The 19737-nt window shown below is 33.8% G+C and overlaps 3 protein-coding genes across 7 annotated transcripts in view; 2 read left to right on the plus strand and 1 right to left on the minus strand.

Annotated features, from left to right (window-relative positions):
• Positions 1-734: 734 nt before the first annotated feature.
• Positions 735-14905, minus strand: LOC145732639 (casein kinase I). 4 transcript variants are annotated; one of them, XM_081985042.1, is made up of 8 exons: positions 14748-14905; positions 14317-14650; positions 12617-12723; positions 8764-9090; positions 8368-8560; positions 8048-8300; positions 4789-4845; positions 735-2102 (listed from the first exon to the last, which is right to left on the minus strand). In XM_081985042.1, exons 2-8 carry the CDS (start codon positions 14437-14439, stop codon positions 2092-2094), a joined length of 1071 nt encoding a protein of 356 aa, XP_081841168.1. In that variant the 5' UTR covers positions 14440-14650; positions 14748-14905; the 3' UTR covers positions 735-2091. The 4 variants fall into 4 exon arrangements, with proteins under 4 accessions (XP_081841168.1, XP_081841166.1, XP_081841169.1 ...); XM_081985040.1 differs by having other exon boundaries at positions 4742-4845; XM_081985043.1 differs by lacking the exon at positions 4789-4845.
• A 496-nt stretch (positions 14906-15401) lies between these two features.
• Positions 15402-16567, plus strand: RpL37a (ribosomal protein L37a). Its single transcript, XM_081985061.1, has 3 exons — positions 15402-15535; positions 15791-15926; positions 16399-16567. The coding sequence occupies exons 1-3, from the start codon at positions 15533-15535 to the stop codon at positions 16530-16532; spliced, it is 273 nt and encodes a 90-aa protein (XP_081841187.1). The 5' UTR covers positions 15402-15532; the 3' UTR covers positions 16533-16567.
• Positions 16568-17169: 602 nt separating this feature from the next.
• The window catches only part of Pkcdelta (Protein kinase C delta), a 43463-nt gene continuing 40895 nt past the window's right edge, over positions 17170-19737 (plus strand). Inside the window, exons 1-2 of one of the 2 annotated variants that reach the window (XM_081984985.1) lie at positions 17170-17560; positions 19136-19380. In XM_081984985.1, the coding sequence (XP_081841111.1) occupies positions 19240-19380 (141 nt within the window). In that variant the 5' untranslated portion in view covers positions 17170-17560; positions 19136-19239. The remainder of the gene's footprint in view (positions 17561-19135; positions 19381-19737) is intronic. The other variant, XM_081984986.1, reaches the window with a different exon arrangement.

The raw sequence follows: 19737 nt of genomic DNA on the forward strand, positions 1-19737 counted from the left end.
CGACATATTCAGAATTGTCATACAGTCTCTGGCAATTTAAAACAATTCTAGGAAGGTTTAAAACCTTCTGGTAATTTTAATAAAGTTCTCAGTAGCATTTAGACCTTTGGTACTTTTAAGAAGATTCTCAGTAGCAGTTAGAGATCTCTGGCACATTCAAAATAGTTCTAGAGGCCTCTGAAAACGATTCTAGGAAGATTTAAAACACTTGTACAAGACTCTGGCACTTTTAGGAAAGTTCTCAGTACCATTTAGAAGTTTCTGACAATTTTAAAATGGTTCTAGAGGTCTCTGACAAATTAAAACAATTCTAGGAAAGTTTAAAACACTTATAGGGACCTCTGGCACTTTTAAGTAGTTCTCAGTAGCATATAAAGGTCTCTGGCATATTCAAAATAGTCCTGGAGGCCTCTAGCAAAATAAAACAATTCTGAGAAGGTTTAAGACACTTGTAAAACACTCTGGCACTCATCAAAAGTGCATTTTTATGTTATAAAAAACATACTATTCGATCTTTGTCTAATACAATGAGATAAGGGATGTGACGCCACAGTCAGAAGTCACTGAACTGTGGTCACACATCTTAAAAATTTCTTTTAAGGTAAGAATTTTTAAAAAACCTTCAACTAAACCAAAAATCAAAACCATCCATTCCAATCTTTGTGAAATTGACTAACTAAATTGTTTTCATAGGTACAGGCTGTTCATTACTTCACATAGTAAAAAACAAATGCTCTCGCTTTACAATATTTATTTAGAACAATCGAAAGTTGATGCACACCTAGTCAACGCCGCTTTGTTTTCTAGATGATCATCAAGCAACAACATTATAGAGAAAGTAGTCCATCAATCGTAAAAATAGTGACGACAAACAAAATCGGCCCTGATGACACTTGTTTGGTTGATTTGCGCACTCAACAGACCGAAGGATTTGTCAAGGATCTGCTAAAAGTATATGTGTAACTAAATATAACTTCGCCTAGACAATAAAGCAATCAAACTGAATCAAAAATTCAGCTTTTGATTACCTTCAAAAAATCACAAATTAATAATATGGGTTTTTAAAGGCTTGCTTTGATACTCAAATTAGTTGTTATACCTAATGATTATTCTTTTGATATTATAAAACGTTAATTTCACAAAACTGTTAAAGTGGAGTAGTCCTGATTTCTAATATAATAATTTACAAAGTGGTCAACTTTTAATTAAACTCCACAAGCTTAAGCTTGCTGTTACAGTTATTACTACTAGAGTCCATAATATTAAACAGTAAGAACAGCCAGACTTGCATTCATCCGTACACACCTCACGGCATTACCCACACTTAATATTACTTTTTTTTAATTCCGAAGATTTTTTGTTTTTGTTCGTAATTATTATTATTATATCCATATTCTCTAGAATACCAAGTACTTTTTTTGGGAGGGATGTAGATTCTTTTAAAATAAACGAGAAACAAAAATCGGTTATTAATACCGCTGTAATTCATTTTAGGATATAAACGGAAACAATTTTATATTACACACTAACAACTATGAATAATAAAGGGTGCTAATTATGAATTGAACATCAAAGCACAATCAATGTGTGATAATCCTTTATCACACATCTACACTATGCTGGGTAGATTTGTGAGTAAATTTTAAAAAAATTACATCACTCAATTTTTAGGTCGTTACAATAATATGTAATTTACTTAAAAATAAATATTACCATGTATAAGAACAAAAAAAAAGATTATAATCATTTAATAATGCATAAGTAGACCTAAACAATAAAAAAAACTTAAATTCAGTGCTAATTATTTTACACATACGATAAGTAATAATTTAACGGTCGTAGAATAGAATTTTTTGTAAATTGCACGCGCTCTTCTGCTGTAGGTACTCGTTCACGTTTCGGCGCATGCGCAAAAAAATTCCTAACCTCCAGGGTACCTATACGAATTATTGAAACCCCTTAAATAAAGAAATAATAAAACGAACACATAGAAGAGAAACGTCGGGATTCCGGTGGTTTTTGGCCAACGGACGGGTTGGCTTTGGCCCAGTCGATGCGTTGTGATAAGACATAAAACGGTAGTTCCTGGATTTAGCGGTTCCCTATAAACAAATAAATAAACGACCGTTACCACTTGGCCTTGCCGTTAGCAATGTCGGATTAGTCGGGATGAGGGTTAGTGGCGAAACACGTGTAACATATACAAAGTTCAACCTAATATAGCCCCCATAAAATTAGTTACAAGTTAAAGCAAATTGTCGATATGACTAAAAAAGAGAAATCGACCTAAATGGTTTTGTGGCTGGAGAATTCTACTGCTAATATGTGTTTTCATTTGAGAGAATGAAAATATTATTATTAGAAAAAGTCTCGAATTGAAATGTGCATCCAATTAAAGCAGGTTATAAAATGTAAAGAAAAAAAGTAATTTAATTCACAAACTCTCTACAAGATGGTATGATTATAATTAGCACGTTTCTCATAAATCAGGTTTTGTAGTAGTATTTATAAGGAAAAAAACTGGAAATTGTTGACGTTTTGGCTCCTCACCAACAAAAAACATTCTAGAGCAACCTTAGGTAACCTATGAAAATTTCAGGCATTTCCGATTTTTTCCAGGAAAACAGCGCATATCCACAGAACTAAATTCAAAAGAGAATTCTCTAGTTATTTTTTTAAAAATCTGTAATATCAGTTCAGTGTCAGTCGATCTTAATTAAATTGAATTCAAGGAAGAGCAACACAGTAATGTTTAAATATCTCAAAAACCATAAAAATTTAAAAACCTTTACTACTTTTTCATTTATTTTGTTGCAAAAGTTTGAAAAGACCATTTAAATCCAATATAATACCTCATTTTCTTTTCACTTTCTATTTTTTTGTTTGAGATAAGGCAAAATTGGTAAGTCTTGTTAAACCCATCTACAAACTTTGAAGGACTTAAATATTTAAATTGTTTATCAAATAGAAATCTAAAAACTCGTCAATTTATGCTTTTTTAAGCATAATAAATGCAAAGAACTTTGTGTTTTTGAAAAACATACGAGCAATATAAAAAACAACTTTTTTACTAACCAGAAGGGGATATTTCAATGAGTGATTGTTGAAAATGTTTATCCAGTCTAGCTTTTTTGGAAAGAGTTTACAATAAATAAAAAATTTCCCCCTTATATGCAGTTAGTCCAGAAAGTTTGTATAAACAGTTTTAAAAATCATGTTCAGTCACCTAACCTAGTTTTTTTGTCCTTTTTACACCTTCTCCATATTTCTAATTTCGCCCAAATCTGATACAATGGTCTAGTTTACACCGTTAGGTAACTTGGTTCGGGAAGTAAAAGGAAGATAGGATCATATCTTGATCGTATTAAGTGTTGATCGACCGAAGGACTAGACTAAACAAGAAAAAAGTCAATTGACAGTTGTCAAAGTTGTAATGAACATTAAACCACCATTAAACACAGCCTATAGTATAGGTTTTCTATTGATTATTATTATTATTTATCGATTTTCTATTCGTCTACTAAAGTATGCGTTTACACCACTCCACAGAGCAATAGTTCTTATCAAAACTAGCTTAATACACCACTTCGGGATCAAACGTTAGTACGAGTACCAAGTTAGCGGTGTAAACTAGACTAGTTTTTGAGTTTTCCAAACTGTAAATGCCAGTTGACACCAATCAAAACAGTCACGTGACCATACAAAATAGTTTGGCACTGTAAAAGTTTGCTAAATCAAATTTAGACAGTTTTAAAAACTGAAATAGTAAAATACACATTACGTGACGTTGCTAATGCAATTCTGACCACTGTAAAGCCTAGTTGACACTAAATTCTAGTTCTTTTAGTATTCACGGCAACAACACTAATACTGTTTGACAACTAGACTTTATATTTTTGAAAATTGACAAGCTATTGGCACGCGTCAATTTTGACATTAGGTTCTGGCGATTCAATACTGCAACTTTGCTAATTTATACTATGCTGTCAGATCAAAATTTACGAAGTTAGCTTGAGTAAAATATAAACAATCACCCTGAACACAGCACTGTTTGTCGATGCTTTTTTGACTAATCACAAAGTACCAACTGTGTCCGGATGTGAATTTCCCATTAAATACGTACAACCCAGCTTCAGACACTAGAAATTTGCTTAGTAAGAGATTTTCAGTGATTATTTTACGACTAATCATTTAAAGTCAAAGTCTTTCCTCTTCTGGTCACTTAAAAAAAGTAGCTATAATGGTTTAGAAAATACTACATTGAACTACTGCTGGATTTTTTATACAAAATTCCTGAGCTTATTACACAGCTGATTTAGTAGGCTAAAAGTGTTCCAGCAGCTATACTTTTATAGTACATGTTTGCCTTTGCAACCTACCCAAATTAAAAGTACAAAATTAAAGCTTGATTCTAAAACTAAACTCCCATAAATAACATCCAAAGAACCAAAAAAAAAAAAATCGACAATAAGCTACACTAAAAAACACCACAGCACCATGCAAACCACACGCTCACATTTAAGTCAAAATAAAAATAAACAAAGGTAAATAGCCGACGTACAATTTTATTAAATAAAAGAAAGCGCACCTTCTCAAGGCGGTTCTGATTAATAACAAAAGAAAAGTCATTAGACGAGAATGAGATCGTTAAAAATGAATGTTGGTATTATTTGCAAAATATGGATGACAGGAAGCGATCAAAATAATTTTTAAAAAAAGAGAGATGAGAATGTGGACTAACTTTTGCTTTTTAAGAAGTACATTGCAAATTGCCTTGGCTGTAGGTACCTTTGGCAGAATTTTGCTTGATCTTTTCGTCGTCTTTTTTGTCGCGACTCACCGCCGCTGAAAAGAAAAGGAATTTCTTTTATTTCTTTGCGTTCGACACACAAAAAACCATGAAAACTTTGGCATTATTTACGAGCTTTTCTTCGCTCACATTTAACTTGTACAAAACAACGAAGTCTTAACCTAACAATTTCGAAACGTAAACAAATGATTTTTAAAAAAATATATATCTTCCTCCTTTGCGTTTCACAAGCGAACACCTCGACTATTTACGAGGGCTAGCCACTCATTGGCACGTTGGGCGTCTATGTATTTTAGAATTGGCAATTTTTCACCTGGAAAAAAATTAAAACAAAACTAATTTGTGGGACGTTTAGCATCCAAAACACAATTTGCAATGGAGTTGTCGGTCGACGGATTGATAATCTATTAAAAAAAATCCGAGCCCAATTGTTGAAATATAGTTTTTTTTTGTTAATCTGTACTTTTTGTTATTTCTTAGAAACTACTACAGGATGTGGATTTTCCAGAAAAATGTAACTTGCTATGTCTACCATAATGTGAAAATCAAAGTAAATAAATATCAACAAAAACCAGAACCAAAAACAGCCTGTTTTTATATTAATTATTATCATATTGCCGACTACTGAACTTTTCACTAGGAACTAAGCCCTGTAACCAAAAACTACCTATGTACAATTTTCCAAGAAAAAAACATACGCAAGTGCAATAGAACTGATAAAAGTGTAGCGATATCTTGAAGTTCCACGTTGCTACAAATTGATCAAAATAATATATGCAAATTATACTATATTTCCAATGATCCCAGCTACATTACATTACCGCACCAGGCTGAAGACATAGTTCAACTTAGATCCAGGGTCAGTATGTAAATATTCACCGATTTTGATATCTACAGGGTGTATAAATAAGAGTGAAAAAGCATAGGAAAAAGTTTGACAGTAAAAGTAGGAAAACACTTAAGAAAATTGTTGATTTAAAAAGAAGAGTAAATATTTTAAATTTCGTGAAATGTCAGCAAGTGTGCGTAAAAGTGTGTTTATGGAAGGTAAGTTTACGACTAACAAAAGTAAGTTAAGATCTTTTGGGGGGTAAGTCCAAAATTGATTACCAGAAACTGCAATAACAAAATGTTTTTCGAGTTTTTTTACACGTTTTTTAGTCTTCCTCAAGAAAAATAAACAACTTTAAGCAGATATTTACTAAAATATAATGCGTCTGTTAGAATGTGCTCTGCTTTCATTTGCTAGAAATTCCATAATGTGTGAAAAAGTATTGTGAAGTTATTGCGATTTCTCGTAAAGAACCCTATATTTTAAGAGATGTTTCAATCAATGCAAATGTAGTCTTCATTTGCAGATTTGCAGGTTACTTTTGTATTTTTAAATTCTATAGAGAAGCGTTTGTTTTGAATTCAAACTGATAATACATATTCTATTTGAATAGATTATAAACTATAATTTGATTTGGTCAAAAAAGCCAACAACAACTCTTATTTAGACAGCCTGAACAGCACGCTTCAAATTTGAGAATGACCATTTAGTCAGAATCAGCAGTAGACAGTAAATACTAATGTTAAGAAAATATCAGATGTCCATCAACAAAACATCAAATATCTGTTATTCATATAAATGTACTGTATTACCTGACTCTTACGAAAGTTAAGTGGTAATTTAGTTAATACGACAGCTGTGTTTGTTTAATATCCTGTATGAAGCTCTTTTTTTCGACAAACCTAGTATTCTCGCTGAATAAAAAGAACAAATATAGGAGGTAACTTTAACCCCGTTTTTTTATTAAGCGACGGACAACAGAGGTGCCATATTGGTCAACCACTTTTGGGTGAGCAGTGGAAGGTCTTCACAGCTGCTTATTAGACTACATCCCACCATTATGATTGTAAATTGCGAAAAGAACGGAAAAGTGATAATAAAAGAGCAATCAATAGATCAAAAATGGGTACTTCCTGGGCCAACTCACCAATAAAACTTGATAACCTTTGTTAAATCAACAAAAAAAATGTTATTTTGACCACACAGCCACGCCACTGATGTCTGACAGTGTCCTGTGTCAACCGAAAATTTATGGCCCTCACATGCAACAACTAGGTTTGCAACTTGGTCTCTTTTGCTCCTTCCTGCTGTTTACAGTCTTTTTATTCATTGAATATTCTACAAATTTGTCCTCTACAAAGGTTAGATAATTGCATCATCGCATTACATAATATAATGCCGTGACTTCCCGTACTTTCTTAACCAAAATATAATTTAAAAAGTTAATTTGGGTGTCTAATTTGTTTTCAAAAAAATGTCAAATTATTGTATAAGTTTATCTTATCTTACACTGTGAATAATGTATTAATTCTCAGATACCTTGTATACTGTAAGTATGTAATAATGTCCTTTTGACTAAAACCTATTAAATCCAAATAAAAAAATCAAAAACTTGCAAAGATAATCAAGGCATCAATAGTAACAAAATTAAAAAAAAAACTTCAGCAAAAGGTGATGAATTCATTTGGATCAAGCAAAATTAAATTAATCCATTTATTTGGAATTTGGATATCTGAGTAATTAATATAAACAATTATTTAGAGTGATGTCAGAATTGTATCCAACTTTTTTTCGGTTTCCAGCATAAAATCACCTCAAATGGATTTATCCACATTTGTCTTATTACTGCTTAATTGGCCTGTTGTCTCTTTCCTCACTCAGATTGTGAAACATTCTGTGTGAACGTATTGTGAATATTACCATTAGTACAATGGCGTTAGGATAAACATTTAGACCCGAAATTTTATCTAACCGATAACGTAATTGATTTTTAAACGTTTTCTAAACGTCACTGAAGATAATTAAAAAATTGTTTTGTTTCAAAGTTATAATCCCTTCAATCAGGGCAAGTTCGAATCAATTGCAATTTACAGCAACACTAATCCAGACTTTTACCCATTGAATTAATGTTCCTACTAGCTGTGATGAGTGAATGCTTTGTTCACTTCTTATAAAACAACGTAAAGCAACTAATGAACTGAAGGTTACAATTTCCATTAGTAATCGACCAAATTTGACACTTTCACCAGCTCTTAATGGTCACTCATAAATTTGAGACATACAGTTTGTCCAACATTCAATGTTTTAGATTAAGGTCAAAAATTTTCCACGTGTGAATATTTAAATGTTACACCCTGGATCGTGCTGAAAACTTAGAAAAACTTATCCCACATGAGCCTACTTACCGGTCTGCGTGCCTGGGATTGGTTGCGACGTCTGCGCCTGGGATTGTCCCGGTAAGTTGATGCCGGCTGTGGAGCCTCCCGCTCCGCTAGTCTTTTGCTTCAGCATCGTCCAATCGAAAGTGTAGTCGTACTGATGATTTAGAGTGCGGAACAGGATACGAAATAGCTGGCGCAGGTACATGTAGTCGGGCGCCTCTTCGAATCGCAAACCACGACAATAATTCAGGTACATGGAGAATTCGGCAGGAAAACCCTATGTTTCAGCTCATTAAAGAAACGAAATTTTGTTGCAAAATTATTGTAATAAAACAGCAACCTACTTTGCAGAGGACTTCGACAGGTGTAGACATCTTTTTCTCGCTAATTTTTTCGTATTTCTGCTTTTTAGTGGCAGCTTTGAGACCCTGCCAGGGTAAACATCCTCGATTGAAGTACATAAGCACATATCCTAGAGACTCCATGTCGTCGCGTCTAGCTTGTTCGATGCCCAAGTGGGCGTTTATCGAAGCGTATCTAAATAAAGGGTTATACTGCAGCCGCTATACGTTGTTTAACCCAAGGCAATCCCAAACAAAATTTATAACCAATCAATAATATGCAAAGTATAAACATTGTTGAGATTATGTTTAAAGACTGGAACCACAGGAGAAAAGGAAATATTCGTGAGAGGGAAAAATGAAACAAAAGAGACTGAAAATCAAAAACAATTGACTGACCTGGCAGTTCCAGTTAAATTCTTGTCCTCCCTGTAGATGATGTGCTGACGGGTGCGAACGTCCCGATACTTCTTGGCCAATCCGAAATCGATCAAGAACAATTTATTGCAGTGCCGGCCGATGCCCATCAAGAAATTGTCGGGTTTGATGTCTCTGTGAATGAACGATTTGCAATGCACGTATTCGATTCGGCCGATCATCTGATCGGCCAGCATGAGAACGGTTTTGATGGTGAAGCGTCGCGAACAAAAATTGAAGAGATCTTCCAGGGACGGCCCCAGCAAATCCATGACAAGCACGTTGTGATCTTTTTCTTGTCCATAGTATCTGAAAATTGCAGGTTTTGTTTGAGCTAATGTAGTTCAGTTTACTGTTAACAAAAATGCAGATGTCACTTTGGAGCATAGTTCTGATTTGACTATCAAACTTACTTTCTTTAGGTGATGTTGTTCTTATTTTTTTGAATAAAGCAGTTTTGGAATCAACGTGCACTTAATCAGGTAAACACAATAATTATATGGTGGCAAGCAAGAAGGTTGAAAAACAAAAGGATTTGCTGCAATAATCCGATTAGATAGTAGAGTTGCGGAAAACGTTTAGCCTCACTATTTTAATATGTCTCTATTTTAACGGTCTTGGACTTTAAGTTAGTTGCAGTATTTTTTCTGAATCGCTAGAATCTAAAGTCAAAATTGACATATGCCAATAGCTTGTTAACTTTTTTAACACATGTTTTGCTAATTTCAGATAGATCACCCTGTATTTTATTTCCTCAATAGAAAGATAAATTTTTTCTTATTTCAAATATATCTAAACATTTTACTTGTCAAAAATACAATTGTCAAACGGAACAGTGTTGCATGCACCGCCCTCTATACTAGAAAGCCTAAAATGTCACTTTTAATGGCGGCCTTTACAGTCTTTTACAATTTCAACTTCTTCAACTGTGCAAGTACACACAATCACCCTGTAAATGTACTAAGAGGTTAAATTTAAAAATAAATTAGTTTGGTGGTTGGTCTCCTAGAAAACAGAAAGATTTTTAAGTTTCTTGAAAATTCCATTTGGGCCTTAGAGATTCCTTTGGAAAACTGGTTTTTGCGCCTGTAGGCTTAATTTGAAAAGTGATATCTATCTTCCTCAGTATTTTTACTTAAATTCTTACTGTGTAGAAAGTAACTATTATATGATACCAAGTAATAACATTTTCTTCGGTCAGAGAATAAAACTACTACATTTGGCTCTTTTAGCATAAAGAAGTAGTTGATAAACTGGCTGCAATTAAGCAACTTTCAATAATAAACACATCAGCAGCTCATATTTAAGATACCTAATCTTAATACTTAGTGCTGATAAAATAAGCATATTGAATTATGCTTCTTAATCATAACTGCTGATAGCAATGTCTGGCTTTATTCACAACCAACCAGAAAAATTGGGTAGTTGGGTTAGGTTACCCCTTGTTAAGTTAAAGCAAAGGAAATTTTATTCATTTTTTCATTGTTAAGAAATGCTTGAATGCTTCTTAAGCTTGCTTGCATCTGAAAATGTTTCTACTATAATTTGAGTTCCACTTGTCAGTCAAGCAGGAAAGCTTGCATTGAATTAATTCACCTGTGATATTCATCGTCATTGTTTTCAAATTAAATCTCATTATGAACAGCCAGCAACAAATGTCGGTAAAGCGAATCGAACTAATATCTGTATCGATTGCGTTCTGCGCTACGCATTCGCTTATCTAAAAGCTTTCATGCTCGAACCACCGAACCGGTTGCGAACGACCTCGATTTCAGTTTGTGCGGGTGTCAAAATGAGGACAAAGAACAATTTCAGTGAAGGAGCCTACCCAAATATCGTTATTTAATCCAATTCCCGAAAAATTATCTTTACAGATCCAAGACTGCATACTTCTCAGTTCCTTGGCAAGAAGGAAAAAATTAGAAATCAATTTATTAGCAAAACAAACTACTACTTCAACTAGGTAAATGTTTCAGAAACACATCTATTATACACAACTGAAAGTTAGTATTTGCGAAAAGGGGAGAAAGTGAATATACAGGTAGACAATAGTAATTATGATATTTCAAAACACAAACAAAATAATCGGATACTGGAGGACAAACTAAGGATGACTCAGTAAGGTTATTCGCTATTTCAAGAACCTAATTAGAAATCGATATCTATGATGGAATCACCATTCACAGTCATTATCTTGACACCTTGAAGTGTTTTGCAACAGGGGGGAAATCTGGAAGTTGCATTAGCTTATCAAGAAGAATATTGAAGTGACACCACCAGAAGAAAGATTGTCATAGCTTCTGGAAATATAATAATCATTAATAAACCAATCTTCTGTGCAAATGAGTCATTACTAGCATAAAGACCACAGTGTTTTAGATAACACTAATATGTCCACTTGACCTCAAATTATATCTAACAGGATTAAATTACCTTCATAAAACTCAAGACATATTATAGTTAAACTTTGTTTTGTTTTATTGTTATTATTCATTGTGTGAAGGAACTTTTACACACCTTAAAAAGTAAACGGCCTAAAAAGATTGCATGGAAGTCTTCCATCGACGTATCGATCAACAATAATGTCGCACGTGACGCGGATAACTTCACGTGGCAACGAGCACGTCGGGTTATTTACGTATTCGGACCGAGTTAAATACAGCACCGCAACAACTTGTAGGCAAAGAACTTTCATGTTGAAGAATTATTATACACAGAGGCCAGACTGAAAAATTGCATAAAGCTTTCTAGTACAATAAATTGAAGCTAGAAATATGTGTCGTGATTAACTTAACTGGGAATAAAATTAATGGTTACCCCCTCTGAAACATGAGTAAAGGTTTTTTAAAAAAACAATAAATGCTAAAAATAGTTAATTTGCTACACCTAAAATGAAATTGTGAAACCAAAATAGAAATATCATTTTCAAAGCTGGAAATGATGCAAATCGGTAAACCATTATTGCCTTGCCACAATTTCTACTTAAATCAAGTAAATAAAAACTTTGAATTCAGCTCAGGATATCAATTTTATTCTATTGATTCTTAAACTTCCAGGGGATTAGAAAGGTATTATTCTAAGTGGGTATACTGATAATGGTATAATAATATAAAAAAAAGAACACGCGCAAATGATGATGAAAATATTTCCAGTTAATCACCTGACAACACTTTATCAAAATAGATAAAAATGTGCAAACCACTTTCTCATCATCAGTTTTTAAGCATCAATTTTAAGTAAGATACTGTTTCTATATTACTGTAAACTGTAAGTTGCATAAATTAGATGAGAGCAAGAACGTCTGCCGTTCAGGCCATCTCCGGTCTTTACCGTTGTAAACTCGCCGCTGCGATCGAGAAAAAGTTGCCAGGGAAGTTACCAAACACGAAAATAAAAGCCCAGATGATGGGTCAAAACCCAAGAGAAGCCAAAGTGGGAACAATCGTTCTCCTTGTCTTGTTATGCTTCACTTGTGGTTTTCAAATATGGGCCCACCCTGCTTGAGTACAAGCTTGGACCTGTTAACAATCAGGTTTTAACAAGTTTTACAAGTAAAATAGACTTTTAGAGAGTACACAAAATCCCATATTATGATCAAGGGTATTAGATTTGCCCCCCGTTTTAAAATAAACTGCCTAGCACAATTACATATTATTTTCATGTCTAGCTTCCAACAAAAATAATTCAAGGGCATTAACGCGCGACCAAGGTTTCAAAACTGCCAGTCATTTCAAAGCATGTTGTAAGTACTATAAAAAAACACAAGACTAAAGGTTTCCTGTACAGGATTAACACTTCCCAGAAGTAAACAATCTGTCATCTCATAGAGTATTACCTGATATGTGGAATTCCAATACCGCCATGAAGGATTCTGTATAACTTGCTTTCATACAAAAGTTGAGGATGTCTTGCTCTAATTCCTTCTAATTTTACAGCTACTTCCTGCAAAAGGAAAATGGAGTTAGTAAATGCTTAATAACTACTGATCTCATGTATATTGGCTTATGAACAACATTTTCCTATCAAGTTAAACTGAAGGACACTCACCAAGTTCAATAAACAGCTAGAATATTTATATTATAAACATGCAGGTTTAATAAATCTCTCAATTAATTCACTGAAAGGTGGGATGTTCTTTGCTAAAAAGGTCACAAGTAGGTGGACTGTGTTCACTCCTGATTGCAATATGGGGATAAAACCTCAGAAATGTTTGAAATGGGCGGTTTCTAATAATAGAGAGGAGTTGTGCAAACAATTGAATGTAACTGAAGTATTAGTGAACTCAAGTTATTTTGAAAATCAATACAGTAAGTAGTAATTAGCTAGTTATTGTGAATTAACTTTACTAGGTATAATTACTACAGTTCAATCAATGGTGATCATTTACCTAAAAACCACATAAGCACAACACATTTAAAACTAACATTTCAATGATTTCCTTGTTTTTGACTTTTTTAACCCAGTTTTTCCATATTAATTTCCGCATTTTTCAATTGAGCAAAAAAAAACCATATATATTTTCATGTTTCATTCACACACAACACATTTACAAGATCTGAAACCAAAGATGTCTTGAAACCGAGAGTGCTTGGAAAGTTAATTTTAACCTAACCTGACTTCTTGACTAATATCAAAATATTACACACATAAAAATACTGCCTCGTCTACATCCAAAGTTGTAGATTTGCAGATGCTTAAGAAAAATGAATTGACGAGACTAACACTAAAATCACAGTTTCACAAATTTGATGGTATTTGAAGAAATCTGTTAACATTTGCAACTTAACAGGGTTTTGTGGTTTTTCCACCATTTGGTCCACTCTATTTTAATCAACATAGTTAAACTGTGCTGTGACAAATCATGTTGAAAACTTCATAGTCAAGCTTGACTTCACATGGAAACCATGAGGCTGTACACACTGAACCTAAACAAAATAAAAAACGTTACCTGATCCTGATACTCTGATGTTACATTTAAAAGTATCAAATACATAAATACTTACTTATATTTATTGAATGATTAATGATAAATAACAGGCTAATTAGGGGTAAATGAAAGTAACAGCCTGTTTTATTGCTTGCTTAGATGAGTAACTAGGTGATTAAGTAAGCTAGTAGTAAACATGTTGTTACAGAGGTTTTTACAAGCTTGTGATGTTTATTACCAATCAACTGTACTTAAGTATAAAAAGCCCTACACCAATATGTGTATAAGAATTTCACAAGTTAGCATCAGATTGTGTTATGACCTTTTAGGGCAACCTACATACAGATGTTTTTAGGAGTTGTTATTTGACTTTCAAGTAAATTTCTGCGCAAATTGCAATGATTTGAGGGACACTAAGATGAAAACTTAGAGATAAAAGCTTAATATGGGTTTATATAATTAAGTTGAGGTCTGCTCATGTTCCCCCTCAGCTGCCATTTCTGGCTGTCAAGTGAATGGATTTTACACAAAGAAATCCCCCCATAGGGAATCTGGGGGTACATTTGAGGATACTTTGAAGGACCTTACAACGATAAAAGGGTACTCACCTCGCCATTTGTGATGTTAATTCCCAAATAGATGTCACCAAATGATCCACTGCCGATTTTGCGAACTAAACGATACTTGCCAGCTACTATGTACTCTGGCTTACCGAGTACGTACGTAGTCATGGTTTAATGTTCCGGCTATACGTTTTTAACGGAATTAGTCAAATTTGGTACACAGAAAAGAGGATTTCTTGCACAATAACTGTTTCGACTTCCTCTAGCACGCCGACATTTCTCCTTGTACTGATTTTTGACTGATCGTTGTTTGTGACATCACTGAGCGCCCTCTGCGCTCCCTCGCGGTCGACACTCTCAACTCCTCAAACAATGGAAGCTAAACAAAACTTTGCAATCAACAAATATTCGAATCAAATCAACCGAGAAATTTATGATATTGTAGTTTATCACTAATAAAGGTAAATTTTGCTAACCTTCTAGAGACTGCAGAAAGGAATTTTTAAATGCAAGAAACAATTAAATTAACAATTAAGTTCGGAGCTGTGTTGCGTGACAGCACTACCTACCGGCCAGGTGGCCCAACTGTTGACAGTTGACACTGTTGACCGCTGAAGTGTTGAAGCTCAGTTGCCAAGTAGTTTAATAAGCACACAAGCGTTGATGCCAATATTCCTTGTGGCATTGTGGCAAAGCTGGCATAATTTTCCTACAAATAGATGTATCTCAAATTACAATTTACAAAATGGAGACATGGAAAAAAATAAAGGCAAAGACATTGATACAACCAAAACTTTTTGTAGTGAGAGTTCTTATATTTTTACAATTGTACCTATTCAAGTTTTAGTACTAAAAACAATAGACAGTACATCAGAAAAAATCTCTAAACCTAAACTGGTTTCCAATATTCCAACAAAAAAGCAGTTTTCTGATACATTGTTTTGATAACTCATGATATCTGTTAAAACAATTTTTGTGATAAATAAGCCTCAAAGTACAGTAAAAAAATAAAAGGGCCTGCCATATAATTATTATTATTGTACGAAACATGAACGTCCAAACAATTTTAATTCGATTTATCCAATTTTGTAAAGACGAGATGACCTATCTAGCATAATCCATCTGAGTTCATTTACTGGATAGACGCATGACGCATGTTTTGTCACACAGCCTTCTAACCGCTGACCGGTGACAATACTGACAACTGACATTGTCGGCAAGTCAGTTTTCTTTTTTCTTCTCGCGGTGTACTTGACGCAAAATGGTTGGTGTTTTTCTATTTGTGTAATTTTCTTAATTTATCTAAATGATCTTAAACAATATTAAACGGGAAATTAGTGCCTTTAAAGGAATCACCAAATTTTCTTATTAGGAAAATATATTTTTTTAATTTATTAGTTTTGATAGAAATTCCATCTAACATAACCTCAATGTAAAGTTGTTTTTGATCCCCCTTGAAACATTTTATTTATACTACTAATAATTCAGGATTTTGTACTAATGCTGTTTGGTGTTATAGACGAAAGGTACATCCAGTTTTGGTAAACGTCGCAATAAGACCCACACTCTGTGCAGGAGATGTGGAAGGTCTTCCTATCACATCCAGAAGTCTCAATGTGCCCAATGCGGTTATCCCTCAGCTAAATTGCGTTCATGTAAGTTTATTTTTTAAATTTTTGCTTGTGTAGAAATGTGTTTGCAGAGTTATTGCTTATATGTTAAAGCAGTGTCACTTAGTAGAAAGCCATGCTATTTTATTTTTACACTTAGGAATAGTATAGAATGTGCATATTAAACAACTCCACATGTTTTTTTAAATGGGGGTTGGTTGAGAGATTTAAATGGAATGTGTTGAAAGATAAAGATTACATTCCTATAAGGTGTAAATAAAGTAGTACTGAAGGTGGTTATGGTAAAAATGGTAGACCTCAAACTTTTAGTTTACTCTTAAAGTGACATTTTTCAGGTGGGCAATGCTTGTACCTCAATATGTGGATCATTCATACTGAATTCTGGCAATGTCAAACATCTACACAACTGCACTGAATGTTTGCTTTGTGCTTATTTCTTAAATTTAGTTAAAAGTCGTTGATTTTTTTGTTATATTATATAATTGTATTTTTTTAGATAACTGGTCCATCAAAGCCAAGAGGAGGAAGACCACTGGAACTGGCCGTCTCCGTCACTTGAAAATCGTGCGCAGGCGTTTCAAGAATGGCTTCAGGGAAGGTGGTAAACCAGCCCCCAAAAAATCAACATAGATTAAGTTTTTTTCAATAAAGACGATTATAATTTAGTTACAATTTTGATTAATTTCCCTAAGAATCCAGGTTTGCTATTTACTGATTGTAATAATCAAAATGTTTTTAAGATTTGTGATTTCTACAGATTCTAATTGTAGTACTCCACCTACTTAGTTGTCAAAAAAGTCTTGTTCAGTCTGATTTAACTAATGGTGTTTATTATGATAAAGATCATTTTTATGTTAGATATTTTGAATGTTTTCTAACATTAATTTGAAAGAGTAACAGCGCAAAGATTGATCTGATTTCTCTACTTGAATTGAATATTTGGCGCCTATCCCAAATTTAGGCAACCAGCAAAACAATAATTAACTCTCTGGAAAAACTACAAAATTTCAAAGTCTGGAAACTGCGTTTTTAAACATGAACCTGAATCCAAACAAAAATTAGTAATTGAAGAACTCCTAATAATAGTGTGAGGAATTAACGGAGAAGTTGCGTTGGACTTCACTGTTGCTGTTATCTGGTTTCGCGAGATTCGTTAATATGTTTGAGAACGATCTTAGAATCAACTAAAAATTCTAAAAATAAATACCAGACCAATCCGACATATAAACACAGAGCCGCATAGCTTTAGCGAAATGAACTTGTTCGAAACAGTAAATATCTGCTTTGCGCTCTCTTGACGAAATTTAAGTATTTTCCAAGTATTCTTAAGCAAATTACCGGAAGATCTCGCATAGTAAACTCCATTTTTGTTAAGTTTATACTGTGGACTGTGAAATGCTTTGAGTTTATATTTATATACGCGAGTGCTAAAAAGATAATGACCAGTGATATTGTTTTGAGTTGTTTCTATAATAGCAACCAAAAACAATCCGAGTGTGAGTCACATTATTTGCATCGATGTCATTCAAACTCATCTGGATAATGTGTGAAACGGATTAATCATGGATAGGTTAAGCAAGTAAACGTAAGGTTAATGGATTTTATGGATGGACCTGTCCGGGATACATGCCTACGTCTAATAATAATAATTGTTTGAGGTAAGATTTTGCTTTAATGATTTCGATTTAAGCCAAAGTATAGTAAAAAAACTCTGAGCTTAATTGATGTATGTTTGGCATACATTAATCAAGAATACTTAAAATTAGTGAGAAGCGCCAGCGAATAATTTGTGAACACATTCTTGACTTACTGGAGAAAATGCTTAATAAAGCTCTGAACCTATGTGAAAGTAATTATAGGTTTGGTGTAGCAGGAATACTTCTTCTGCTCATTTTGTTTCCTGATGGTAAAAGTTATTTTTTTCAAGAACACATTTCCCATTTTTCTCTTGACTGCTGATGGAGTGGCCACCCTGCTTCTCTGATTTGACTCTTATACAGAAAATATGACTTTTTAGAACATTTTACGGCGTCAGAAAAACAATACTTGTCAAGTAAAAAGAGTGTTATAGAAAAATTTTAAAAAATGAAGAATAAAGTACCTTTCAGAGTATTCAAGACAGTGCGTCTTTATTCTTTCTTGAGCTTCAGGGCTTATTAGCCGTATCGTATAACAGAGAGAGAATCTCTACATTATTAACGATGCTGCTATACCATACAGATCCTTATCCTTTGCATCACATTTACAAAGCAGTAGTTTCCATTTCATCTCCATACAGAATCTGCATATAGTCCTCCAATTCACAGAAAAGCAAACTTTCTGTACGCACTTTTTTTATTCTTTCTTGAGCTTCTGCGAATCAGCCGTCAACTGCAGAGAGTATCTCTACTTTATTAATGATGCTGCTATACCATACAGATCCTTATTCTTTGCATCACATTTGCAAAATAGAACTTTCCACTTCATCTCCATACAGAATCTGCATATAGTCCTCCAATTCGCAGAATGGTTCCAGCACCTCTTTTAACCAGAATATTTACTCTGGAACGCAGAGCAATGGGACTTATTTGATTATGTTTGCATGTGGTTAAGATACTGGAGGGTATTTTCTCATCATTTAAAGTATAGTTCTTGTCTCCAACACTCCTACTCCCATATCGAGTGTGTCTTGGACCCATCCGCAAACCATTTGGTTATCGTCAAAAGTTATGTTATTTACTTGTCCACTCCTCGTGTTAAGGAAAACGTTGTTCCTAATTCAACATCTCATGTTTTATGTTAAAAACAATAAAGCCTTTTAGGAGCGTAATTACTATACTGGAGCGTAATTGCGCGGTTTCTGAAAAATTTTCCAAAATTACTAAGTTACCATTAGTAAACAAATCTTAGGAGAAGTGTTCCTATCATAATAAATATTCTTGCCATACAAGCATTATGGAGAAAAGCGTTTTCTGATCAAGAGCTGGAAAACCTAATGTATAATTCGTACACCTTAAAAACAATATAATTATTACAATTTAATTAATTCATCAGCAATAACGATCCTTGCAGTAATTGTATTGTAATTTCGACATGATTATATCTTTTCCAACGTTCGTTCGCCAATCCGGCTGCTTTGCTTGGCACCGTGCCCGGTTTTTATTAATTTCGATTATTTTGAAGAAGCCAAAATAAAATAAATCTGTTTTAATCCGTCTTGATTGTTATCAACTGCTCGTATTGTTTCGAAACAGGGTCTGACCGAAAATTTCTTCAGGCATCTGGACCTATTATGCGGCCTTTAAGGACATCCAAACCACCTTTAATAAGAAAAGTGTATAAAAAATAGCCTGTCAAGATGATGTTCACTGGTGGTTCCGTAAACAGACAGAGAAAGAGCAGTGGTGATAGGAGAAATACGCACGATAGAAAAAGGCATACCAGCAAGTCTCCTAGATACCCAGAAGTGGCGGGATACAATGAAATGGTGGTCACCAAGGTAATAATTAATTAACATTTTACTATTGTAGCCATCTCAATTAGCTTTTAGTGTTGATACGTAAATATTTAGGTTGCAAAATGCATTACACGGGGATTCCCCATTTATTTTTATACCTCAAAGCTAATTCAGAACAAAATTATTAACGCAAAAAAGTAAAAAATTTGAGCAAGTACAGTTTGAAAACTGAAGGGTTATTTATTAAAGTAGCACAAAAGCCATAAGTCACATGTCTGGGAGGTTGTTTTGCGTGCTTAAAATTAGACGATCCAGGCCGCAAACTGAATGTGCTCGTTTCTAGATAATCCCTTTATTAGCCAGTCATTATCTGGGATTAGCATGATTTTAATAAACATT

Source organism: Ips typographus, linkage group LG8, assembly GCF_016097725.1.
Source record: "Ips typographus isolate SLU linkage group LG8, UJ_Ityp_2.0, whole genome shotgun sequence".
Lineage (NCBI taxonomy): Eukaryota > Metazoa > Arthropoda > Insecta > Coleoptera > Curculionidae > Ips > Ips typographus.